Source organism: Brachycentrus maculatus, unplaced genomic scaffold (assembly GCF_059751285.1).
Source record: "Brachycentrus maculatus isolate JH-2025_06_01 unplaced genomic scaffold, ASM5975128v1 h1tg000235l, whole genome shotgun sequence".
Taxonomy (NCBI): Eukaryota; Metazoa; Arthropoda; class Insecta; order Trichoptera; family Brachycentridae; genus Brachycentrus; species Brachycentrus maculatus.
In genome coordinates, this window is record NW_028280986.1 from 560,163 (window position 1) to 586,466 (window position 26,304).

Below are 26,304 nucleotides of genomic sequence, written 5' to 3' on the forward strand. Positions count from 1 at the left end.
GGAGAAAAAAACTATACAGTTGTAATATTACTATATGTATGCTAATGCTTTGAAAGGTAAAATAAGGAAATGGTGCTTGGCTGAGATAAAAATGATCAAGTGATGACATGATTTGGTCATGAGGAATGAATAAGTGTAGAAAGAACAGTTAAATGTATGAGGTGAATGTGATGAAGCTGAGAGGAATGTTTGCAAAGATGTTTTTTTCTTTTTTAAAAAAGATAAATATTTGTGTTTTTATTATGTACACAAATATTTCAATTAATACTATTTCTGTGAGCCTAAGCGGCTTATTATTAATAATTTTAAATTATTACTTTTAGAAATTTAGTAATTAACTTAGTAATTTTATTACTAAGATAGAGTTTTATTCTCTCTGCTATTCTTGCTGAGAAGCAATGTGAGGGTAAGGTATATATAGCATAAATAAATTATAACCTTAAATGACTCATAAATATATCAATCCTTTTCTACTCAAAACACATCTGATTGGGAGTTGTTTTTGATTTGTAATTTTAAATTAAATAAAAGGTACAGAGACAGCAAAAATATTTTTATGAGAAATATTTATGTTCTTATTATATTAACAAAATTTTTAATTTAATGCTATTTTTGTAGCCTTAAACGTCCCGTTATAAAAAATATAAATTAAGTTTAGGTAGAGCGGGCTCGAACCCAAAAACTCCGACTGTCCGATTTGTTTCATTGCTTATGTCCTGCGTGTATATTTCTACGACACCACATGACGTTTGTGAGGCAATAATATTACCTATACAAAGCTGCATTCTGTCATACAATGATTTTCCACAAATTTCTGTCATCCAATGATTCTCCACACATTCGTCCAAGGGAGCTCATTTCAACAGAGTTGATTTTGTTTTCATCCTTCCTTTGCCAGTTCCATGTTTCGCTTCCATACAACAGTGTCGGTACCAGCACTCTATCCACATATTTTTATTTGCAATCAATCTGTTCAAAGCATAATTTATTATACTCGCTGCATTCACTCTTCTCTCAATATCTTTATCCACTTTTCCATCCCTTGTGAACATGCTTCCTAGATATACAAATTTGAGATATAAATAATTGAATTACTTACTTTTAGAAATCGTGGCGTTATTTTTCGATACAAACAAAGGCTCGGTGCATGGTGAAAGGTAAAATACCCGTTTATTTTATAAGAAATACGTTTTTATTCAGAAATAGGTATTTTGATCACGTATCCACCAATGCGTAAGTACCTACTCACCCATTTAATTTAAATAATTGTCTATAGATAGAAAAATTACACTAAACTTGTATTTTTTGTTGTCTATGGTCCTTTTCCGTTTCCTAAGCCGTCAAGATGAAGTACGTGAATATTTTGATCGAAAATAATTTCATTTATCGTAATAATGACCATCCAATTTTGTCAATTTATGAATATGAGTTGAATGCCATGAATTCTTTTTGTTTATTAACGTGGTTTACATATTTTTAGGATCGGATTGTGTGCCTACAGCGGATACAAAATCTACCCCGGACATGGCAAGACTCTTGTCCGGGTTGACGGAAAGGTAATATTGCGCTTTTTAACTTATGACATCTGCCAAAATAGTGAATATTTACCTGCGAATATATCTTTGTTTTCGACCCCAATAATTAATTTTTGGATATTCCTCTACGCGAACTAGACTTGTCAAAATTTGTGTGAGTTTGACGTTTAGGTTATGTCGTGTATTCATGTTGTTTTTCATTTTACAGTCCTTCACTTTCCTGAACTCCAAATGCGAAGCCGCGCATTTAATGAAGAGAAACCCCAGGAAGGTTACATGGACAGTGTTGTACAGGTAAAAATGTTTTGTTTTTACAAAAATCTAAAAAAAGGTGAGCAGTTTTGAGTACCACCTTAGATTTTTTATATTTTGTCAAAAGGTAAAATCGAATATTCCTTATTTGATTATCCACAACATTTAACTTAAGACTTTTGAACGTAGATTTTGTACTATTAGGTGTTTAATCACTAGTAAATATTTGTGCATTAATATAATTTAATACTTGTATTATTTTTAAGTACAAAGTGCCTAGAATTGTAATGCGAAGACAAAAGTGCCAGAAACGTGTTTTACCGAAGTCTACAAAGTGATTTATTTTCGTAATTATGGTTTTTGTTTTGTAAATACTGTAATGGACTCTGTGTTTATAAAAGAAAGTTCCTTGTGATAAACATTTTATTTTTCCACTGTGTGCTGACGACTTTTATTAAGTAAGATGTGTTTGAATATGAGTAAAATCATATGAATGTGCAGACATACAGTGAAACTCCAATTATCTTAATTAATGAGTGCCATATGTGATCCGGATGTGCAAAAGTCCATATAATTGAATTTACCATTAAAACTCAACGTTTAGAAAGAAAATGAAATATTCATATTTTTTTATTGCTTTTGAAATAATAAAGCAAATTGAAATCACAACCAAAACTTTCTTGGACATTTCCAGGAAACTTGATTGCTTTTTACAAAGAAAGTTGTTTATATTTGTTATTATAAAATATCCTTCATTTCTAATTTCCTGATATGGGTCTGGATATTTGTATTCAATATACATATTTAAAGGAAATATTTTAATAAGAAAAACACTTAAACTTAAAATCCTTTGTTATTCTCAAAATAATTAGTCTTCAGCTCTTCAAATCCCTTGGAATGACGCCGGCGCGGCAGGTAAAAATAGAAATACTTTTCTCGTCCGTAAGTGTGGTAATATGCCTTCTCTGCTTTCCAGCTTGAAAATATCGGTAGTGTAATGGCAAACAGGTATATCTGTCAAATTTGTCAGTTTCTAAGTTTGTTCCACAAAATGTCTAAAATAGTCTTCTTCTTCTTCTTATTATTATACGCCTTGCGGCCTGTTTTTAAGAGGGATTAGCCTCCTGCGAAGTCGATTCCCAGCTATCGATCCATCTCTTTGGTGGTCTGCCCGGGAGTCGTCTACCATGGAGTTGGCCGTACAGTGCGATGTGGGGGAGTCTGGATGGTTCCATTCTCCTCACATGCGCATACCATTGTCTCCTTCGTTGCGTTCCCCACCTAAAATAGTGTATTCCATAATCTAGCAAGAGGATATACGGCTGTCCAAATTTAAAACACAGTAAGGGACATTTTTTTTTGCAGAACGTTTTTTTTTGCATTTATGGATTAAGTAGACTCTACTTAGTCCAAAAATGCAAAAAAAAAACGTACTACGAAAAAAATGTCCCTTACTGTGTTTTAAATTTGGACAGCCGTATAGCTGTAGTTGCAATACTTATTTAGTTTTATTAAGATATGTACATATGCCATCCGAACAAAATATTTAATTTCAGAAGTTGGTTTTGCTCTCCTGTAAAATTTGGTCTGAGACAGATATACCCCTTTGCCTTTACGCTACCGATATATCGGATAGTCGTTTCCGGGTTGTTCTGCTTGTAGTTTTTTGTTGGGTTACGATAATTTTGTGTTTACGATTGCAGGCGGAAGTACAAGAAGGGCCAGGAGGAGGAGCAGACCAAAAAGCATACCCGTCGCACCCAGAAGTTCCAGCGCGCTATCGTTGGAGCTTCCCTCAGTGATATCCTGGCCAAGAGGAACATGAAGCCCGAGGTGCGCAAGGCCCAGAGGGAACAGGCTATCAGGTGATTCACCATTCTTTCTATTTTTGTAACTAACGAATAAACTAATCATCACGCGGCTTTACCGCAGGGGTAGGCATAGAGAATAAAACGCCACAACACTCTGTCTTTACAAACATTCTTTGCCTCTTACACATCCACGCATCTCCTCATACATACCTGCCTATTATTACGACTCCTAACCTGATCTCTTTTAAGTATTTGACATACCTGACTGTGCCAAGTTTTACTCGGTCTTCCTCTGCACCTTTTTCCAATTACATTTACCTTATAAATTTGTTTTACCGTTCTTTCCTCACTCATTCGTTCCACAAGTCCAAACCATCTCAACACACCTTTCTTAATTTTATCGATATATCATGCCCATTTTTGTGGGGCTTTAAAATGAATTTAAAAAAATATCATTCACATAAATTTTAGCATTGTAGAAAAAAATATTCTCAAATGTATATTTAAAGAGGGCAAAAAGTACTTTGAATTCTAAACAAACTTTTCAATCCAACTTTTTCCTAACTGAATGGAAAAAAATAAGATGGAACTATGTAACATTGTATTAATATTGTGTATTTTTTTTTTATATAATTCAACCATAATCATCCTATGTATACATATTTGGTGTTCAATTCTTTGATCCCCTCATGGACACAGTAAAATTGCTTTTACTATTTATGTTTATCATTGTTTTTTAAATTTGCTATGCGTATGAATTTGGAAGATTTTTTTTTATGTTTGAAGTTGCCATCTTTGGTTTGTAATCACTCTTAAAGGTATACAACAAAAATACAGAATTCAATCACCGTCCGACCACCGGAAAGGTCACCCCTTTTCATGCCCAATTTTTTTAACAAATGTATATTGGAGTCTTTGTTTTTTAGAATATGTATAGAAAAAATATTTTATATATTTTTTAAACTCCTTTCCTCTCAAAACTCTTTTCTTTTCAAAACCATATAATTATTTGGCGCTATATTGATGTTTGTAATAAATAATATAATTATTTCAGGGCGGCAAAGGAGCAGAAGAAGACAGCCAAGGCAGCCAAGAAGCCCGCCAAGGTGGCTCCCCCTAAGAAGAAGGCCGTGCCCAAGACCAAGGCCGCCAAGGTGGCCAAGAAGCCCACCGCAAGAGTTGGAGGAAAGCGATAAACATCACACTCCAATTCATAGCGTTATTCTTGTTTTCTAAGGTCTTCAAATAAAAACATCAAATCTCTTTTTGGATTTCATTTTAACCTAGCCGGCTCGAACAGGGGGATTGAGATCCCCCAAATATAAATTTTAATTTGATAACTTTAGTACAAAAGCTACTTACTCCATAATTTTTGTAATTTTAACAATGACATTAAAGAAAAATTTCCCTTTAAGTGTTTTAAAATATTGTTTTCGATAAAAACCACAATCAGTCAGTACCGTGAGTTCCACGTGCTTACATATAAGGATGTTAATTTTTTGTCTGCTAGCGACATGTTATTTCTTTCGCTCTGATAAATGTGGTATGTTTTACTACAAGGAGAGAGCGAGACAATTAGATTACTCCGCTTATGTTTGATCCAATTTCCGGCTTCTCGCTTATCAGATGACCGTCGCCAGCTTGCCAGTCGCAGCGCGGCGGTGTGCTGAGTAGGACGTGGAAGCTATGACACCGGCGGTGAGTTATGAGCTACGAAATATGATTTCAATACAAATATGAACTGAGGTCTTTTGGTATCCTTAATTTTTGGATAATCAGTACGGGAGAGGTTAATCAATCACATGTTCTATTGGTGACCGTAAGTGGTCATTGCATCGCTAATTTTGAAAGGAAATCAGCCAGAAAAAAAAAGAAACCTAACCTAACCAAAGGGGTGGAAAAAAAAGTAGGTTGATAGTGTAAAATATTTTTTATATATGGATATATCTTGCACAATAGTTGTGCATACATGTTTGTTAATGTATCTCAAACTAATATTAATAATTATTCAAAAACCATTTAACATTTAATTTATTGTTAGCCTTGATAATATTCCTTAGCACCATGTTTTTGGAATGTAAACATTACTTCATCTCATTTTTCAAAATTGATAACTTTGTGAGACAGGCATCTCTCCAAGCTCTCCTGTCCTGGAGCTTGTCCAAGGGGCACATTTGATTTAATTGGTTGCAAATTTCATCGCATCCTGCTGCATCCATTTTAGGTGTAGGGCCCATAGTTTCACTGACCGAATATATTGTCTTGGAATACCTAAAAGTAGGGCCAATTACATTACATTTTTATTTTTAAATTACAGACATGCTCATCAGCAGTGAAAATACAAATCTGTAGTTCTTGAAGCTAGTCGTGTTTTCATTGATAAACTCAAAAAGTGGTCTTATGAGTGTTTTATTTTAAATTTAAATAATGTTATTCCACAAAGTTAATGCCAAATCGATAAATAATATACTGCTAATGGTTAAAAGAACCTCGAGATCAAGAATATTACAATGAAAAATAAAACAAAATACACTGAATTATTTTATAAAGTTAATATTGAATCAAAGCTGATAGTGTTTTAGTTAGATTGTAATTTTCATATTAATTATTTTTACAGGATATATTTATTTATTTACTGCGAAAGTATTAAGAATTGATAAAATTTCTCATTTTTACTTTTATTCGAAATCCTGATTTTACAATAATTATTTTCTTAAATCTTTGCTCATAGTTTGTTATGCATTCACAAGATTGTATAATAGAAAACATATGTTTTATACTCAAGTGTTGTGCATGAGTGTACATATATATATTTTTGTAACATTTTATTTTTTGTAATATTATCATTTGAGTATGTAATGTATATATCATTTTACTCAAAGATAAGTTTATTTACTAAAAACACTTAAAGAAACACAGATAAGATAAATAACTCATACAAAGTGAGGTAGATGTGTTGATATTATCTTATATCACCACACATTTATAATATAATAGAGAGTAATTATACATAATATGTTAATTTTTCTCTGTGGATGTACTCACCTTTCTACATAACTCTTCATGCCCTCTGCATTTAAATGTGCTGTCTCGAGTGGTCCAAGGAAAGCATAGCGCATTCCTAATCCTTCGGACATTACTTTGTCAATATCTTTCACATCTAAAACTTTTTCTGATACGAGTCTCCAGACTTCATTTAAAATGGCGTATCTGAAAAAAAAATGCAAAATCATTTAAGGATTGTCAAAAAGCATTCTTTAGAAAGAACTTATAACTAAGAGCTTACTGCAAAAACTGGTCGGGTCATTCTCTGTAATTTTGAGATAGGTTGTTTGATTGTTGTGTTGACGAGAAATAAGTTTTTAAAACTTCTCGAAATCTCAGTTTCTCAAAGTCAATTTCATATCTGATATTAAAGATTCAAAACTATTTTAAACTATAGAAAACCTACATATTCCAATAACATTGTTTATAATAAATCTGAGCTGACATCTCTACTAAACTATACAGAGATTGGCATCCAATAATAGGTAAGAAAATGTTTCGACAGATCTTGCAGCACTTGGACTCATCAATGCAACACAAACTCCTTACCCGAATCATGCTCGGGATAAACTGGCAACTGGTTAAACTAGTTGTGTTTACATCGATAAACTCAAAAGTGATCTTATACAAGTGTTTTATTTTTAAATTAACATATTTAAAAATAACAAAAGAATTAAGTTACATCTCAACTAATCTGAGCATTTACTGAGAAATATACTTACTAAAAAATATTACGCAAATCAGATTGCTAAATAAATTCAAGAAAGATTTACAACTTACTGGATTCTATTGAGGACGAATCCGGGCATCTCTTTGGAAAGAGAAACAGGGGCTTGTCCGATTTCTTCCATTAGTTCCCTGGTTTTGGCAGCAATCTCCGGTTTTGTCCATGGCGATGGAACTATTTCCACCAATGGGACGTAGTACGGCGGGTTCACCGGATGAGACACTATTACCTGGGATATAATTAATGTACTTGAACAACATCATCTGATTTGGATGGTCCCCTGATACTTATATTTATTTTGTATTTAATTTAGGGCAAACATTTTACCTACTTCATGAATAAATATACAGAGTAAAATGATTTTCATTAAGTATGTGGGTACTAAAAGTAGTAGTGTTTCATAGTATGGAAAACCACACGGTATTAATTATACACAAAATATTAATTATACAGTAATTATTTACTTAATAAAGTACATATGTTCTAAAAACGTTGAGTATTTATAAATTCCATTTATTTTTAGAGTAGATTTAGTATTTTCACATTCTAAGTTAATACATATGTACATTATGCTATCTATTTTTACACAATTGCAAACATAAAACGGGTATTAATTTTACAGTTATAATACAATTAAGTATATAAATAAAATTAATTATTTAACAGAGTTATCTAGGTAGAGCATGTCTCCTATTTGAAATATTTAGATTACACACTATTTTACTCAAGCTAAATAAATACCTGGGACCTGTGCTTCATGTGTTCAGAAAATAGTGATGGCACAAATGTGCTGGTGGAACTTGAAATTATTGTTTTATTATCTAAAATGGAATCAATATCCGTGTACAACTTTTTTTTCAAGTCAATATTTTCAGGAATACATTCCTGTACAAAAAGTGCTCCTTTGATTGTATCTGCAAGACTTAATGAACCTAAAATATAAAGAATAAACTTCATTTATGATATAATATGATTTAAATAATAAAACAAATTGTGATACTATGAAAATATAATACAGCAATCATAATCAAAATATAAAAATCATGTACAGGACTGATGATGCAGTTCTATTAAATTTAGGCAAACACCCACATTGCTGTTCCTCCTAGTTAAAAATACCAACAATTTGGTGTCCAAAACTAAAAAGAAAACAAAATGTCATTACACGATTTTTACAAAATAAAACAATTTTGTTTTTAACCATTTCATATTGGTACTTTTTTTTCCTACCGGTTTCTACAAGAAACTAGTCATCGATTTTTACATTTTGTATACGATTTTTACTCAAATTTGTTTTGGTTTTTCAATTTTTTTTTCATTGAATTGCACATAAAATGCGATACCTGAATTTTAAAAATGTGACCCATGGATGTTGCTGCCCATTGAAACCGCCAAGGCACTACACTGATGCTGTGATATATCGCTCACTCCTTTCAAGAACATCATAAATAAAAAATCGTCAATTTTCATTTGTGCATGTTTTCGGAATGCCCAGAAAATGTACTATATCCCAGCAAAAGAGGCATATTTTTAACTTGATATTTACCTGCTACAGGGCAGAAAGTGTTGTTTTTGCATTTTGAAGAAAAGGTATTGTTTAGTTATTTTTTGAAATATACTCAATATTTTTCAAATGGAGAAAAAACCTTCAGATTTTACCTAAAAATATCTGTTGCACAGTAAAAAGTTCATTTATTTTTAATACATTGTATTATATTTTTAAACTTTAAAAACATACTCCTGAAAAAACAAGTTTTTTTGATTTATGACATTCTTGAAAGGAGTGAGTGATATGTATAATAATAACCTTTTATTGTTTTAATTTTTAAAATAAATATTAAATATCATTATGAGAATAGTAAAAAAATATTGTAAAATAAAAATGGCACATAGGTTTCCTTGTATATATGTATACATATGTATTACATAATATCAAATGCTGTACATATAAAATAATTAATGCAGTATATCAAGTTATCGAATAACAAAACAGATGTGAGTTAGCTTTGATAGCCCGTGCCTGTATTTCAATATCTGACAACGTTTTAGGATATATTATATTTACAATTCATATTATATATCTTTACTTTATTTTCAAACTCCTTCAGTAACAAAACATCTTCACTCAACCATAAATAAACTAGTACGAATGGTACAGATTTGTACCTTTTAAAGCTGCTAGTAATTATCCAAATTCAACACGATTATATGACTGCTAATAGGGGTATAACACAAAAGGCATCGAAAGTAGGACATGTAAAGGTTTAGGGAGAAGATCTAAGGAAAGGGAATGTGGACATTCAAGGCTCTGAGAAAAGTAGTTCATTCCATAACTGCTAGCAGTTTGACATGTTTGAAATGTGTATTTGTATTTACTAAACATTAACAGAGTTATTTCAAACCCTCATCTTCATCTCAATGGTGCACATGGCACTGCATTATATAAACACAGTGGTATCTCGATCATTAACACACGAAGGAAAGGTCATCAGCCCTCAGCTTCAGGTACCAGTCCAGGGTAATATGTATTGAATAAATATTAGAGTGAAAAAATCACTTATATTTATTTGACCCCTCCTGGGAATCAAACCCGGGACCTGCAGAACGGTAGCCGAGCGTGCTGACCATTACACTACGGAGGTGGACTTACAGAGTTATAGTTACTTTATAATAGTTTTTTTTAACAAATCAGTTTATAAAATATTTCATCACCTCAATTATAAATGGATCCCATAAAATCAAAATCCCAATATAATATCTACAACATCCATTACACAGTATTTTTGAAAGATATGAAATCACTACAATAAGTGAAAAAGTCTCAGATTATCTGTAATTGATATGACCAAACTTTAGGGTACAAATACATATACATCAGGCAGGTAATTGAGATATAAATCAAAATTAAAGTATGTGAATGAATACCTTTAATGCAGTGAAACTGTTGGTCCGCAGTTAACTTTCCTCGGAGCAGCCCCTTCTCTTGAAGCGTGTTTAATTGCTTGCGGATATCACTGAGGGCAGATTCTATTTGCTCGGGAAGAATATCAAATATAACAATCTGATAACCAACTGACGCAAACAGCATTGACCAGGAGCGTCCGATCAGACCACTAAAGAACAAGTAATCATAAATGTTAAGTCACTAAAGAATCTTTTATTTCCAGATTTTTTACTGTCAAGACTACCCCTAATAGCAGTCTAAATACATACTTTATAAAAAAGATGTGAAAACTAAGAACATTATTTAGAAAAAATAAGGTTTATTGTTTATAATAACTGCATTTAAAAAAGTATTGTAACTAAAAATTTGTTTTAATTTATACAAATAAATGTAATTTCAAATATGTATGAAAAAGAAATACAGTCATTTCTGTCTTCAATTTTTAGACTGAACAGGTTGCTAAGATGAGAAAAGAGATAAAAATAAATGAAATTATAATATTTATTTTACAACAAGGCATATTAGAAAACAACTCAATAAGAAATAAATTTAAAAAATTATAAAAACTTTTTTTTTAAATAAATTCATCAAGATATAATGGAATATTCTTTTACAATCTTATTTTTGCAATATACAATAAAAAAAAATAATGATGAACAATAAAGACGAAGACTATTCAATAGATTCATAACAATTTTTTTAAATTATATTTTATAATTAAATATGAGTATAATAGTCTGATACTTGAATAACAAAGTCCTCAGGCAGAAAAAAAGGTTTGCATAAATGACAATAAATATATTTTTTTTCAATATGATTTTTGTTATTTTTCCCTACCAAATAATAAACAGTTTATTGAATTTATAAATTACAAAAAAGTAAAGTATCGAGTTTTATATTTTAGATGGTGTTTGGATTTTTCTTTTAATTCTGGTGTTTTTGAAACATCCAAAGTAAAAAAATATTTATTTAATAACTATCTTTTATTTAATACTCTAATTTATATAGAAAATGGTGAGTAGAAAGAAGAATAAAATTTTACACAATAAAAATTTCAGGGTTACTTATATATTTATTTTAGAAATATAATAAAAAGTGTAAGTAATGTAGCAAATGAAATGTATTACCTTCCAATGATACCAATCTTTTCGCGCTGTGTACTCGATGCCATGTTGGTAGTTTTCTGCTGGTAAATCTAGTTAACTCTTATATTTATACCAATTTAAACGGTATCACAAACAATTGCGTAATTTTACTATTGACCCTTCAATGAAAACACATATTTTCAATGGAAGCTGAAATATAAACTTGTGCATTTTAAGTAAGAATGTAATAAATTATTATTTATGTCAAAATGAAATAAAAATTTTGTTAAACTTAGAATGCTTTATTTTTTATTATTTTCTTATACATCTTTACCATATACAAATAAAACCATTTTATTCATTCACTTCTAAAATGCAAAGTTAACATTGAGAAAAATATCATTCTCGGGGCCTTCAATGCAATAGAATAGAAAGTGTGTATCAAATTATATAGCCAGCGAAGTGTAAATTCGAGAATTGAAAGCAAAAAAAATGTTTCAATGATAAATTCTTTGGATCAAATTAGCTAGTTGAATTTTAAACCTTGTCAACGACTAGAGAAATTAGTATGTAATAATATAAATAAGTATAAGCCATTAACTCATTGTTGGTAGGCAGTTTTTTCGTCAACCCAAACCGTAATTAGTATACTAATTAGCGTCGTATACTAATCACAAGTATCCGCAAACCCTATTCCGATCTGTACTATGTTTTTTGGCATCTCGCGGTCTACCAAAAGTAAGCAAAAAAATCAATTTAAATTGGCAATAACGCAATGACCGTTGTTTAACAATTTACCTGGATCGCTTTAACTGGGTGTTTTCTTCTTATAATGCACAAATTAATATACACTATGTATTACATAATTTCAAAGAGAAATTGTGTAGTTTGATTGTATCCACTGTAAGGAAAACCCCTACAACACAGTATAATAAATATTGACTATGTCCTCAATTGGATTTATATGAGCCTCTCATAATTAAATAGAATTAAATAACAAGTATGTAGTTTTATAATCAAACATAAATATATTTAAATAAATTTATAATTAATGGTTTATAATTAAAACCTATATTATACAAATTAACATAGAAATGGGATTTCAAAACATGTGCATTTTGGCCACTTTTACAATAGAAGGTATTTTTGTGCATATCTTTTTTATGCTTGTAGATAGTTAATTGAGTATTTACAAAATTATTTTTGGGATTTGAAACATAAAAATGAATGACAATATCATTGCTTCATACTTTTCATAGGGCCATTTGCTTTCCATTCCCAAATACCCAGCATATTCTCTTAATGTGCTTTACAATAGTACTCCTATAATAATGATTTGCTAACTACGTAAAAGTAAAGAAAAAATAGTTAATATCCAATAATAGACAAAAATGTCATTAAAAGGGTTGAAAATATGAAAGATAAATATGTTTATATACAGATAAGGATTGTGCACACAATGATAAACTGCTGTGTGATCAGTAATCAATGGAGTTATGTATGTATATTGTGATTAAAAATAAACTGTGACTCCAATTGAGTAATGAAATTAGTAAATTGAATATTATTTTAGATTAGAGTAAATATTATATTAAATGGAACATGTCACTTTAGTTATTACTAATAGTAATTGCAGCTATTAGTGTGGTGGGTGAAACTCTGAATAATTTGAGTGTGTCTTGTTCACAAATGCTAGATTTTCTTCACTTAGGGAGTTATTAAAAATGTCTATGATCTGATACTCTCATCACAATAGATCTTTTCATATTTGTTGTTTTCTTAAAAAAAAAATTCAAAATAAAATCATAAGGCATTAGAAGGACACAGGACTAATGTGCAAAGGCAAATAGCCACAAGTTAAAAACAACAGTTCTGAGATAAACGAGTTTATAGTTTTATTTTGTTTTTTCTATATTTTCTCATTTAAAAAAGTTTTCTTATGGAAACTAAGTTTTAAAAGTAAGAATACAGTTCTTAGAAATGAGTCGTGTTTTTGACATAAAAGTATAGTAAGCTTCATATCATAAAGAAAATGTATTTTGCCATTTTGCTAGACCATTGCACAAATAATTTGGTAAAGGGCCGCAACCTAAGTTGCTGTTTTTTGCCAGGTTACAGTATGTGAACATTTTGTTTTGGAAATAGCAGCAATTTGAATTGTTGCAGTTTGGTGAGATAAAGTAGTTATTCAAAATTTATTGTTTAGTAAGATTTCACAAAATGTTTTCTGTATTTTGTTAGAATTCAATATTATTTTTTGATTAAAGATATGATATTATATACAAATAGTGATGTCTAGAAACGAGTTACAATTTTATTTTAATATGATGGATTTTGAGCGTTCAATTAAAAGTAAATAAGTCTGATGGTGCCCGTCACCGGGTGAAAGCGCTAATTGGTCAAATAAAAATATAAGTGGTAGTGTGCCAAGCATTTTTATTTAACTTTTATAAGTTTATGAATGAAGATTTTTATCAACAAAAGGAGTGCGTGAGAAATTGGATCCACAAGATTTTTTTTAACCTATAAATAAAAGAAATTTGTTGATAATCATATTTATTTATTTTTTAAATCAGCAAATAAATAAAATAGGTGTTGATGCAATACAGAAATTAAAAAAAAATATATAATATTGATAGTATAATACGTATTTCAATTTTTGGCATTAATAGAAACTTTTGCATGTCTACACTAAACACTTCCTTAAGATTTGTAGACTCTGTTTCATTCTTGTTATATCTCATGTGCTGCCTTTGTAATCTTATTTTTGAAAATAATTGAAAATGTAGAGCAAGCTGAGCAATTGCATGTGCTGCAGTTGTGATCTTCATTTTCTTAGTGACCGATTTCGTGAACTGCACATTTTACACATTTGTCTTGCGGAGGGACTTCAGAATGTTCATATCTGAAATGATTTTATGGAAGTACGTCCAACTGCAAGTTTTTTCGCCTGCTGACTTCTGCTCGTTATTGAATGCGTTGTAAATTTCTTTGAATGTACAAACTACAGGTAAGTATCTTTGGTTAGGAGCGTTTTTCAGCGTGCAGTGTGATTGTATAGGATGGTAATTTTCAATAAACAGCTGAACTTTTATTTTGTACGTGTCATCAAAGGCATTGCTGGGTCTGTGCCTTCCACGATTATCCGGCGCTGCACATACTTCATTTCCTGCTATTGCTGGATGGATGATGCCTTTGATACAATCGGCTGTCAGAACACTTCTAATAACACGATCGTGTTTATACCCCAATGTATGAAGGAATAAAGTTTTACAAACACGCTGTCCGTTAAGATGATATTTTAAAGTAGATGTTCTCATGGATATTTTGCGTGTTTTCGAAGATGTCCTTTCTTTAATCACATTCCTTATTAAGTAATCACGCCTCCTTTGAAGTTCCATAGACCAAAATCCTTCCCATATTTTCGATCTCTCTTCTTCATTGAATCGTTCGTTGCACTTTAGTCGACATTTATCTTGACAAGGAGGTAGCATTTTGTGGTTTTCTTTATCTAGCTGAAGACGTTTTATTCTACATCTGACACGCTTTTTTTGAGATATAATTATAGTCGGTGGTGTTGAGTCTGGGTGCGTTTCTACAATTTCTTCATTGGTTAACGCCGTGGAACCGCATGTTTTCTGACTTTGAATAGGATTAGGTAGTAGATCATTGTGATTTCCTTCATTTAGCTGCATTCTTTCTGTTGGAGAAAAAGTCGTTGTATATGTAGATGTTGTTAAGTGTTGATGCATTTTTGCAATGGTTTGGTCGGTTAACGATGTGAGATCGCATGTCTTCTGGCTTTGGACAGGATTAGATGGCTGCTTATTATAATTTCCTCCATCTAGCTGCATAATTTCTGTTGAAGATGAAGTTGTACAGGGTCTTTCAATAAGAGCTTCTGAACTTTTAAAATTGATAGCGGCCATATTGTTGATGCTACATCTGTCAAATTGATTGTCATTTATTAAGTCTGTTATGGCAAATCACCAAGGATAGATAAAGCGTTTAACAATACGAGCAAATGATAAAATTGATTTATCAAAATAAGTATTCTGTTTGGACAACATTTTGCGCGCTTCGCTCATTTTAGGGTCGCTATAAGCGTCCTGGCCGAGAGAACTATTCGCAGTTTGGTGAATAAATTTGAGTCCACTGATTTAGTAATCAATCAACCAATACCTGTACATCAAGGCAACGCAAGATCTGCTGAAAACATCGTCGCTGTCCATGAGAGCGTGCAGGAGAATCCGAGGCAGTCGATTTCACGTCGCTCACAAGAACTCGGCCTTTCGCAGACCACAACTTGGTGAATTGGGCGATGATTACCAACTTCTTTTTGCCTGAATTGGATGATATGGACACCAACGACATGTGGTTTCAACAGGATGGCTCTGCGTGCCACACAGCTTATGCCACATGGGAAATTCTGCACGAGGGCACTGCTATCTCACGTGGAGGTGATGTGAACTGACCACAGAGATCGTGCTATTTTACCCCCTTAGACTTTTTCTAGTGGCGATTCCTTAAATCGCAGATCTATGCAAAGAACCACAGTGACCCTCAAAGCGAAGATAACCCATACCATCGGTCAAATTTAGCCTGATTTTTGCGCCAGAGTCATGGAAAATTTGACATTTCGGATAGAACCCGCGGCGGACATTTGAACGATATTATATTTCATACATATTGCCATTGATGAGCCTTTCAAACTAATAAAAAAATTCTATGATACCTCACACACACTTTGTTTAATTTAAATTTAAAGATTAGAAGCGCTTAATGAAAGACCCTATATATGTTGTGTAGCCTTGATGCATTTCTGCTGTGGCTTGGTCGGTTAACGATGTGATATCGCACGTCTCCTGGCTTTGGACTTGATTAGGTGGCTGCTCATTAAAGTTTGTTTAGTATGTTGTGTAATCTTAGTGCATTTCTGCGGTGCCTTGCTCGGTTAATGATGTGAAATCACTTGTTTTTAGGTTTTGGGCTTCATATGGCTTATTGCAGTTTGCTGTAGACTGTCAGGAAATAGATTTTATTCCCGATTCCCGTGTCACCAGCCGCGCGCCGCCTTGCCTTAACCATCCTGCCAAACCATCTTGTATCGCGGAAAAAGGCCGCAAGTTTTGGCTATGTCATGGTAAAAAGCAGCAACTTAAAATGACGCTCTTTGTCAAAACATGTATCAAATTAATACAATTTTGCGGCTATTTGGATAATGAATATCCCGGTAAAGGAAAGAGATAGAGCAAAATCTGTGCTTGTATATGATAGAGGCCAGTTATAAGAATGCTTTGAGCAGTGTTACGCTAAAAAGCCGCAACTTGAGTTACGGCTAGTTGCTTTTACACATTAGAGGAGAATGTGCATTGGCAAAAGTGGAATTTACTAACGCATTCTCATCGTCCTATGATAAAACAAACTAAAAAGATCATTTTGGATATGGTACCTTTACCGTAGAGTTAACTACTTATCTTCATTGAAAAAATTTATGAGTAGTTCTAAAATAAATAAAAAGGAAGAAAAATGTCAAAACAAAAAAGATTATTTTAATTAGCAAAATGCAAAATTTCACTAATTGTTATTATAAATTTATGGTAATTTCTAGATGGCAAAATGTAAACTTAGCACTTTGGATATTTTAATATGATATCGCTGGTTAAATGCCAAAGGGCCACAATGCAAAAAATTAATTTAACTCTTTATTCCAAAAATGGTACCTAAATCGTCAACTTTTTATATATTCGAAAAACACACCCATGATTCTAATTACAATAGACGTTTCTAGTTAAAATCGTGGGTGTCTTTTTTCGAATATGAAAATGTTGATGATTTAGATACCAATTATGGAATAAAGAGTTTAATTTTTTTGGGTTGTGGCCCTTTGGCATTTAACCAATGATATGTTAAAAGATTTTCCATAACTTAATAGCTATTTCTTGAATATCATTAAAATCAAGGAAACTTATTGATAAAGATATTATTTATAAATACACGTCAACTAAGCTGCTAGTGATCGTTACTTTCTATTTGCACATACCTAGTTAATTTAAAGATAAGAAACTGAAGCTAAATGTATTGTTGAAAAATGCACTCAATTTCTACGTTCAATACAACTGGATTTTATTTCATTCGAATATAGAGATATTTATTACTAAATAAATGTTCAAACCACGGTAAACAAGACAAAACTTTCCCTAAATGCAAAACAAAGATCAAATATGTACACTATACATGCAAAACGTCAAAAGTCAAAATGACAAGGGAAGACAAGATTCAGCCATACATTTCCACAAACTTAAGAAACGTCATACACTTTAGATTTTTTTGGATGGTCAAAATCAGTTTTGTATAAACATGTGACCTTGGAGACGGTCTACCCAAAGATTATATACTAGTAGAGTAACCATTATCCATGTAAATTCAGTCCTTTGTCCTTTTAGTCTATCTGAGTCCCTTGGAAGTAAGGGATTCGTTGTTTACAAGGATACGCAAGGTAATATTATCGTATGCAGCGCTCGCAGTTGTCATTTACCTACACGATACTTTTAATTCAGATATTAATTATTATTACCCTCTTGAATTGCGTTTGTTCACCCCTCCGCCCATCCACAATTCTCTAATGAAGACGTTATCTTATCCGTACATGTACATGATGCATGAAATAATAATAATATTTTCGGCTGATTTATATAGCGCCATTTTCGTAAAATACTACCTCAAGGGCGTTTAAATAGATATGGATTATGATATGAAAATGATAATTACACAAAAAAATATTAAAGAAAAACGTCGTCAATCGGCTGAGTCTGAAGGGGGGAAAGTGGAGCCGCCGTATTATTGCGCCTTCTTCTCGGTCTTTTTAGGCTGTAGCATGGCCAAGATGTTGGACAGGACGCCCTGAGCGATGGTAGCGCCGGAGAGCAGCTTGTTGAGCTTCCGTCATTGTGGATAGTCAACTGCAGATGGTGGGGGATGATGCTGGTCACCTTGTTGTCACTGGTGGCATTGCTGGGCATCTCCAACACATTGGCAGCCAGGTATTCCATGACGGCGGCGATGTATACGAGTGCACAAGCTCCAACTTTCTCAGAGTAGTAAATGTGGGCTGGCGTGTTTTGGGTGTTTTAAATTGCTCCGGTATTCCAACATGTTAAATAATTTTATACATTTTTACTGTAAGGATATTTTTTCATGAAGCTTTAATGCAAAGTATCAGAGTATGCATTCCCGAGTGCTTCAGATAATGCTGCTATTCTCCTTATCCCTTCCTATAGTACCTACTATTATTCCTCCATTTCCTTTCTTATACAGCACTAATATTCCACTCCTGTATCCATGAAACTGAACGATCGAGTTAACACCGCATAGATTATGCAGTGCCCTATGCATCACTTGGATGTGGATAAGAACCGGAAGAATAGTATTTTATTTCGAAGTTGAAACTACTTGAATTCATCAATTAACTATTCACATCTTCACATCCACATTATGAAAATTAAATTCTCATTACGCTTGTTTGAATTAAACTTAATATGTATTTGAGATGTAAGCCGACCGAAAGAAATTACTATTGGCAAAAAGATAAAATACTGATGACGAGTAGGGCCGTGGGGAAGAACCCAAAAAGATATGACTCATGTACTTATATCGTTTCCGCGTTGTTTATGGTATTTTCGAAACACTAATAGTTTCACATTAGTAACTAGTATAAAATCACAACACGCTTAAAAAACAATTAGAACTGAGCGCAAAAAACTTTTTTACTACATACCGTTAATACTTAAAAATTCTAAATGCAGATATTAGTCTGAAGTTGTTACAAAACGAGATTGCGGAAAAGTGAGCGAGGGACAACGACAACAGACTACTTTATTTTATAACTTTATTCTTTGGCGGTGTCGGCTTATTTCGCGTGTTTTTTTAAAAAATAGCTTTGAGGAAAAAATTTTATGATCTGAAATACAACAAAATAGTACATTCTAGTTAGGCGGTAAGTTGTTTGGTTGGTTTGTTTTGCTTTAACTAATTTTAGTTAAGTGCGTAAGAGTGTATTTACATTTCGTTCTCCAAAGCCGCAATAAAACTTGCTTGTTTATGTCATCTCACGTTGTTCTTAAAATGTGCAGTAATAATTTTTAGTGTCCGGTTGTGATTACTCGTTCTCTTTGAAACAACATAAACATTTTTATTTTGAAGTATTGCTTCTGAAGAAGTCCTTCTACGAGATGTACATGTTTCAGTTTTATGCGTGGTGATGATTACGTTATGTACTAAAGCATTGAACTAGACATTAAGGTATTTCAATTTAATTTATAATTTTCTACGTGGCCCATGAATGCCAAATGACATAAGACGCTCATTGGAACATAACCTTATAGTGATACTCCATTATCTCTATGGTATAATTTGGAACGTTTATTTACTTTTATAAAGCTTGAAATAATTGCTTACATTCGTTTTATGCATGTGACTAATTTTTGGATTACTCGAGTTTCCTTAAAGTTGATAAATATCCATGCTCCTTTTGTTATCTTGTGTTAAGTATCACTAAACTAATCTGAAATGTTAAGAACAGGCATTTAAAACAAATTAACTAACCTTGACGAAATGTCAGTCAGTTTGTAGGGAATATTATAATATTATATTGTAGTAATAAATTTTCATCCTGTGTAAAAAAATCAAACTTTACTGTGATAAAACGGAACTAAATTGAATTGAATATAGGCAGTTCACTAGACCACGGGACTCGTTTCAATAGTGGACTATCATAAAATGTACGACAATAAGAAAAACTCGCAGTTTACATACTAAAAACATTTAAATATAAGTGCAACATGTTTTTTGAGAACTTTATATAAAATACGAGCATAAAATATCGGTAAAAAACTAATATACATGCTAGTTGTTACTACATTCTTTACATTTGTTGCCTCGGTGCTCCTTGCAGATTGGATGTCCGTCGTAAATTTTACGTCCAAATATAAATGTCTTTCTAATAGACTTTGTTTGGTACACACATTTTTTTTCTCTTTGTTTACTCTTTGTGAATGAGTAATTCAGTCTGCAGTTTGAACGCGCCCAAATGTTCTCTCAGCGACGGGACATCAATTTCTGAGAATTCGCCTGATATATCTTATTGTTTGTAATCCGTCATTTGTATTCTGGGCCCTTCAAATAAATGTCTTATTTTTGTTAGAAAACGCAGTGCAGGGATTCAGTTTTATCTTTTTGGTTTTCCATTTTATAAATTCAAAATAACTGCTATAAAATCGCCATAAAACATATCTTATTATAACTTAAATATAATGTACCTGATTAAATGATGTTTTATAAAAATCTATTATTAAAAATTATTCCAATTATAAACCATCCTTGATTCCTTCATTTGCAACTGCAAATCAACTAAAAAAATAGCCACTCGAGATCCCTACCTAAGCTCTGCTAACCCTCAAATAGCTGAATTGATATTTTTTAGTGTTAATTATTCGTGAGCTAGAAGCTCTTTGCTACGAAACCAGTCAACCATTACGATTATGTTATAATAAAATATAAAGTAATTTTATAACTAAGTTCTTTTGTAAGTTATAAGTTATTTTTAGTTTACATATATTGAATGAAGTGTACAAGTATGTATATACTTAGCTTTTAAAAAATTATATATACTGACATTTCTTGGTTGAACTGCATTTTATATAATAAAACAACTATATAGCTTTATCCACTTTATTTGACGAGTGATCATCACACTGGTTATCACCATTCTGATGATGTTGGTGAGGACAAAACCTGGTCACTGGTCAACTTGAATAAAAGTGGAAAAGCGATGTAGTTGTTGTTTTATTATATTTAGCTTATCTTAACATGTATAAATTTATTCAGGGATCATATTGCATGAATAACAATAATAATGGCTGTTGACAGTCAGTATGCTACATACAGTTCTGGACAAAAATACCGTCATATTTAACTTTTAACACAACCTTTGACGAGTGATCATCACACTGGTTATCACCATTCTGATGATGTCGGTGAGGACAAAACCTGGTCACTGGTCAAGTTGAAAAAAAGTGGAAAAGCGATGTAGTTGTTGTTTTATTATATGTAGCTTATCTTAACACCTATAAATTTATTCAGGGATCATATTGCATGAATAACAATAATAATGGCTGTTGACAGTCAGTATGCTACATACAGTTCTGGACAAAAATACCGTCATATTTAACTTTTGACACAACCTCGACTTTATTATGCCTTTTTTATTATTATTTTTTATTATTTATCAACTCCGTCTGTTTAAAAAAATATTATTTTTTTACTTTTTTATTATTAGTTGCCTGTCTAAAATATAAAATTTAAATAAAAATAAAAATGTCGAAGAATCTTATATCAATTGTAATCATTGTAAACATTAAAATAGAAGAAAATTATATAGCATGTAAAAAAATGTAACAGTCGGATTCATTAGATGAAAAAAGTATATATTTTTATTTTACGCAAAATGTATTATTGTATTTTAATAATTTTCCTTTACAGCACATCAACATTTTCAATGAATAAATAAAAAAGCAGGAGGGTATCTATTGGTGCATTATTTCCATTAATTGATTCGGCAGTCACTTTGTGGTAATATCTATCCATGTTTTATCTAAATTTTACTCGATAATTATCATTATTTCTCAAAATCTAATGTGACACATTTTTCGAAGCATTCTGCATCATTATTAAACACCCCACGTGAAGCTAAATCTAAATTTTAGAGCAATGCTCTTGGGAGAGAACTCTGAAATTTAGATTTGAAGGAAAAACAGAGGCTGCTTTTTTTTTTGTCAACGGGAACATGGACAATAGGAAGGAGGCTTTAGTAATATATTTTGTTAGTATGTTTTATGAAGATAAATGATAATATAACTCAAGTGGTATAAAACAAGTGTTTTCTTTAATCATTGTAAGAACTGAATTAATCATTGTGACTTATTATATTAACCAGCATGTTGTTATTTTTTTTGTGGAAAATGTGTCCCAGTACTATATAATAATTCTTTAGGCAAATAAGCTAGGTCAAAGACGATGCTTGAATTCAGCATTAATTTGCATTTCATAACTTTAACAGTACAGGGAAAACAGTTGGAAAATTTAAATGTTCTATGCATGCATTTGTGATGTCTTTTCTGAGATACTCCTAAACACAACATAATTACCTTAACTCGGCTTTACATTGGTATTTTGCAAATGTGGCAATAAATAAAAATGTGATCATGAGTTGATATATATTTTTTTCCAAACCATTTAAAAAAAAACCCATCACCAAATTTGAAAGGATCTCAGCTTTAAAGGGGTTTTAACATACTACAGTTTATACACCTAGGAAATTATTATATTCATGGGACAAGAGTTGATCGCATTACATATGAAGGCTAATTCTTGATATATACTTATGTGTACATACTAAAAGGGAAACCTCTTATCCATAACATATAACTTCATTCCCGTAATTACTTATTTATTATACCATTATCATCCTATCAAGTGCGTATGTACGTAATTTATTATAAATTCTACACTATTTTATTTACTATTTATTCTAGGTTTGAAAATGAATTTGAATATTGGTGAATCATTATAAATATATTGTGTTATATATGTATTGGTGTATTGGATAAAAAGTAATGAATGGATGGCCATTTCAAGATATTTCTGGAAAATATTTAATTATTACACATTTCAACAATTATTTACACTATTTGCGTGTACTTATGCATTCATATGTACTCTTTTTAGTAAAGTCTATGGTTTACATACTTATATTCATATTTAACTGTCCACAAAAAATATATGACAAAATGTGCAATAATTTATTCCCTTCAATCTAAAAATAGCTGTTATAAAGTGAATAGTAAAAATAACTATTAAAATTTATCGGGAATAAACCGTATAAAAGTCCTAAATGTTTTATTTATGTATACTAACTCAATTCTAATACAGTCCAACTTTAATATTAAGAAGAATCGCAGCAAAAAAACTCTAATAAGGAAAACCCTTAAAAGATATTATTTTATATCCCATTTTAATATAAAATAGAATTACATAAATAAGTATGTATACATTTACGTACTTTTAAAATATTATGTTCAACTTCACGCTTTAGTGTTTTCCAGTTTTTGTGAAAGTTAGATTTTTAAAAAATTTATTTGAGCATTTCCAGATGCTTTTTGTCTTATCATTGATTGCCATTACCATAGTGCAAAATATCTGTTTTGCTTCTTCCGATAAAGGCAACTTACTATATACATTAATGTATTTACAGTTATGAGGATATTTTTACAAGCACTGCAATAATGTGCAACATATTTTTGCGATCTCTTAAATCATAGACTAATTTTATAGTAAACATAATTTGAAATGTTTTAAAGATTCTTGCAAGGAATTCCAATAAGTTGAAACTCATTCTAGCGTAAAAATATGTGTTTTGCAGTAGTAGCGACAGTATGAATGTTGTTTATATAATATCCTAATTATCTAATATTAATTTATATTTTTAAAGTTAGTTGTGTATTATTTTAGGTATCTCTTCGACAATTTTTTTTCATAATTTAAACTGGAGGGAACAATTAAGACTTTTAAAAGGAAAGCGGAAGGAAGTGGATCACTTCCGAAAAAACCTACAAATGTGATCATTAAGCGGAAAAAAAACGGTACACTTTCAATAAAATTTTCATAGACCATAAAACCATAATATAGACATACACCATAAAACCGAATGAAAATTCCATTATGAAAATTGCTAAACTAATAATAACCATCCCAAATTTCTTCAATTTGAAATCAGCAAGAGTATTCATTTTTAAAATATATTATTTGGTGATATATTAATGAACAGGTGAGATTAAGGTGTAAATTACAATTTTGTATGCGACTTTTGTTTACTAAAAATGCAGTTTACTGGCTTATTTCCGAGTAATTTACTTGAAAATTATAGAACTATCTTGCAGATGAATTAAGTAAAGCCATGGGAAAATTCTATCATGTCCTTACAAACATTAAAGTTTTAGGCTTTATAAATAAATGAATCCTTGATGTTTTTATGCTACTTTGTTTAAATATATAGCTTAAAAAATTTATCCTATTTTTCAACCCTGGTATTAATATTTTTGCTAGTTCTGATATAATAAGGCTATATCCATCAATAAAATTTTAGAACTGTTGGACTTCAGTTACAGCATTCTAAAGAAATTCAAGCAAAAAGTACACCAAAATGCAACATTTTACACAGCAATATGGACAATACAAAATGCATTGTCAATTTACAATATACAACACGTACAAGTTATTTTTCTTCTTCATTTTCCAAGATTGGAACTACTATGTTGCTACTAGCATTCGCTTAGTGTTTTTACTACACTTTCAATTTTTATTTTTAAATATGTGTCTTAACCTAATATCACTTCTCGTAACAATAATTTGTTCTTTAACTAATATTTAATAATCACAATTATAACAAAACAACACTAATTTGAACTACAATGTACAATCTGCATTGTATATCGGCAGACTAAATTCATGTAGGCATTTTTTTTTAAAGTATGTTACTCCGATATATATTTTAATAATACCTTTGATTTCCTAGAATCCTTATCTGTCGTATGCTAGTATGGTATTTATCTGGTTTGATTATCTTTATACTCCTCATATTGCTTTCTATTTTAACACAAGTTTAACATATAGCTTCATATTAAATAAGTAATTATCGGTTTCGAAATTGCTTTTTAATTTTGTGTACATTTGTCATGAAACTTTCATGATTATGTAAAAATTTTTGTTAAGTATGATTTTTGCTATCTTTCACTAATGCTTTATCTATTAACATGTTTTTATCAAGTTGTTTTGTGTTCCCGGTCGGAATTAGTACCGAAATTAACCTATTTGTTTTTTCTGATGGCTTTTACAAGGATATTAGAATATGGTTTTTAATTTTTTCTTTAGATTTGTGTTGGTTACTCATGAAAATATGTGACGATATCTGATTGCCCTTATCTTTAATACTTTGAAATAAATTTAACATTTTTGTGCATGGACAGCCAATTGTATCTGTACACGTGAATTGAGTATGAACACAAAAAATAAAGGCCTAAATAAGATTGTCCCGAATTGGAAATCAAATATTGTATTTGTATTGTTTTTAAAAAAAAAAAAAAATAAGTAGGGACTGCTCGGAGCCATTTTGTCATAACGTAACACGTTACGATGCGAGTATTCGTATAGTCAGTGCAGCGAGCCGAGCGCTCCATCCATAGTCGGAGCACTCGCTGCAAGCACGTCACGACGTTACGTTACGACGAAATGGTCCGGTCAGTTTTTTGGTCACCTTTAGATTTTACCTGGAGTTTTAACATTAACCATTATCATGATTTTTTATTAAATTAAATAATTTTTCCAGACATGATGGATTTGAGTGCCTTATTTAACGAAGAGTCTGGAGATGGCAATTCTTCTCCACAATATTACGCCGTAGTATGTGGTGAGGATGACGACGTTAGCTCATCTCTCAATCACGTTAACCTCAGTTCACCACGGAGCGACGGTTCCTCAGACCGAGATGAAAACATGTCACCCCTACAGTTGGTCCCCCATTTGGAGCCTTATCCTAATGATATCCTGAAAAAATACATAACAGGTAAATAAATTAAACATTGTGTAAAATCTTTACACTGCAAGCGGATGATCTAGTAATGTTTTTATTATAAGGATAGTAAAATATCGCTCACTCCTTTCAAGAACGTCAAAAATAAAAAATCGTCAATTTTCAGTTGTGTATGTTTTCGGAATGCCCAGAAAATGTACTATATCTCATCAAAAGAGGCATATTTTTAACATAATATTTACCCGCTACAGGGCAGAAAGT

The 26,304-nt window shown here is 31.4% G+C and overlaps 3 protein-coding genes across 16 annotated transcripts in view; 2 read left to right on the forward strand and 1 right to left on the reverse strand.

Annotated features, from left to right (window-relative positions):
- The first annotated feature begins 1,316 nt into the window (after window positions 1-1,316).
- On the forward strand, window positions 1,317-4,861 carry RpL24 (ribosomal protein L24). Its single transcript, XM_088264678.1, has 5 exons — window positions 1,317-1,350; window positions 1,481-1,556; window positions 1,744-1,829; window positions 3,491-3,652; window positions 4,653-4,861. The coding sequence occupies exons 1-5, from the start codon at window positions 1,346-1,348 to the stop codon at window positions 4,792-4,794; spliced, it is 471 nt and encodes a 156-aa protein (XP_088120804.1). The 5' UTR covers window positions 1,317-1,345; the 3' UTR covers window positions 4,795-4,861.
- Window positions 4,862-5,509: 648 nt separating this feature from the next.
- On the reverse strand, window positions 5,510-17,740 carry Had1 (beta Hydroxy acid dehydrogenase 1). 9 transcript variants are annotated; one of them, XM_088264671.1, is made up of 8 exons: window positions 17,443-17,673; window positions 12,198-12,315; window positions 11,442-11,609; window positions 10,296-10,483; window positions 8,112-8,302; window positions 7,424-7,599; window positions 6,644-6,808; window positions 5,510-5,869 (listed from the first exon to the last, which is right to left on the reverse strand). In XM_088264671.1, exons 3-8 carry the CDS (start codon window positions 11,483-11,485, stop codon window positions 5,683-5,685), a joined length of 951 nt encoding a protein of 316 aa, XP_088120797.1. In that variant the 5' UTR covers window positions 11,486-11,609; window positions 12,198-12,315; window positions 17,443-17,673; the 3' UTR covers window positions 5,510-5,682. The 9 variants fall into 9 exon arrangements, with proteins under 9 accessions (XP_088120797.1, XP_088120801.1, XP_088120803.1 ...); XM_088264675.1 differs by lacking the exons at window positions 12,198-12,315; window positions 17,443-17,673 and adding an exon at window positions 17,689-17,740; XM_088264677.1 differs by lacking the exon at window positions 12,198-12,315 and having other exon boundaries at window positions 11,442-11,578; window positions 17,637-17,716.
- A 1,469-nt stretch (window positions 17,741-19,209) lies between these two features.
- The window catches only part of Rel (nuclear factor NF-kappa-B family member relish), a 35,078-nt gene continuing 27,983 nt past the window's right edge, over window positions 19,210-26,304 (forward strand). Inside the window, exons 1-4 of one of the 6 annotated variants that reach the window (XM_088264665.1) lie at window positions 19,218-19,700; window positions 21,939-22,028; window positions 23,967-24,097; window positions 25,840-26,076. In XM_088264665.1, coding sequence (XP_088120791.1) covers window positions 25,842-26,076 — 235 coding nt within the window. In that variant the 5' untranslated portion in view covers window positions 19,218-19,700; window positions 21,939-22,028; window positions 23,967-24,097; window positions 25,840-25,841. Of the gene's footprint in view, window positions 19,701-21,938; window positions 22,029-23,966; window positions 24,098-25,839; window positions 26,077-26,304 lie in introns of all 6 variants that reach the window. The other 5 variants (XM_088264661.1, XM_088264664.1, XM_088264663.1 and 2 more) reach the window with 5 other exon arrangements.

Bases quoted from the DNA above. Each gene is read 5' to 3' on its own strand.
- RpL24 (XM_088264678.1), top strand. The intron at 1,830-3,490 runs GTAAAAATGTTT...TTACGATTGCAG, and splicing joins ACATGGACAGTGTTGTACAG to GCGGAAGTACAAGAAGGGCC. The intron at 3,653-4,652 runs GTGATTCACCAT...TAATTATTTCAG, and splicing joins CAGAGGGAACAGGCTATCAG to GGCGGCAAAGGAGCAGAAGA.
- Had1 (XM_088264675.1), bottom strand. From the start codon at position 11,485: ATGGCATCGAGTACACAGCGCGAAAAGATTGGTATCATTGGAAG. The intron at 7,600-8,111 runs GTATTTATTTAG...ATTATATCCCAG, and splicing joins ACATGAAGCACAGGTCCCAG to GTAATAGTGTCTCATCCGGT. The intron at 5,870-6,643 runs GTGAGTACATCC...CCCTACTTTTAG, and splicing joins ATGAAGAGTTATGTAGAAAG to GTATTCCAAGACAATATATT.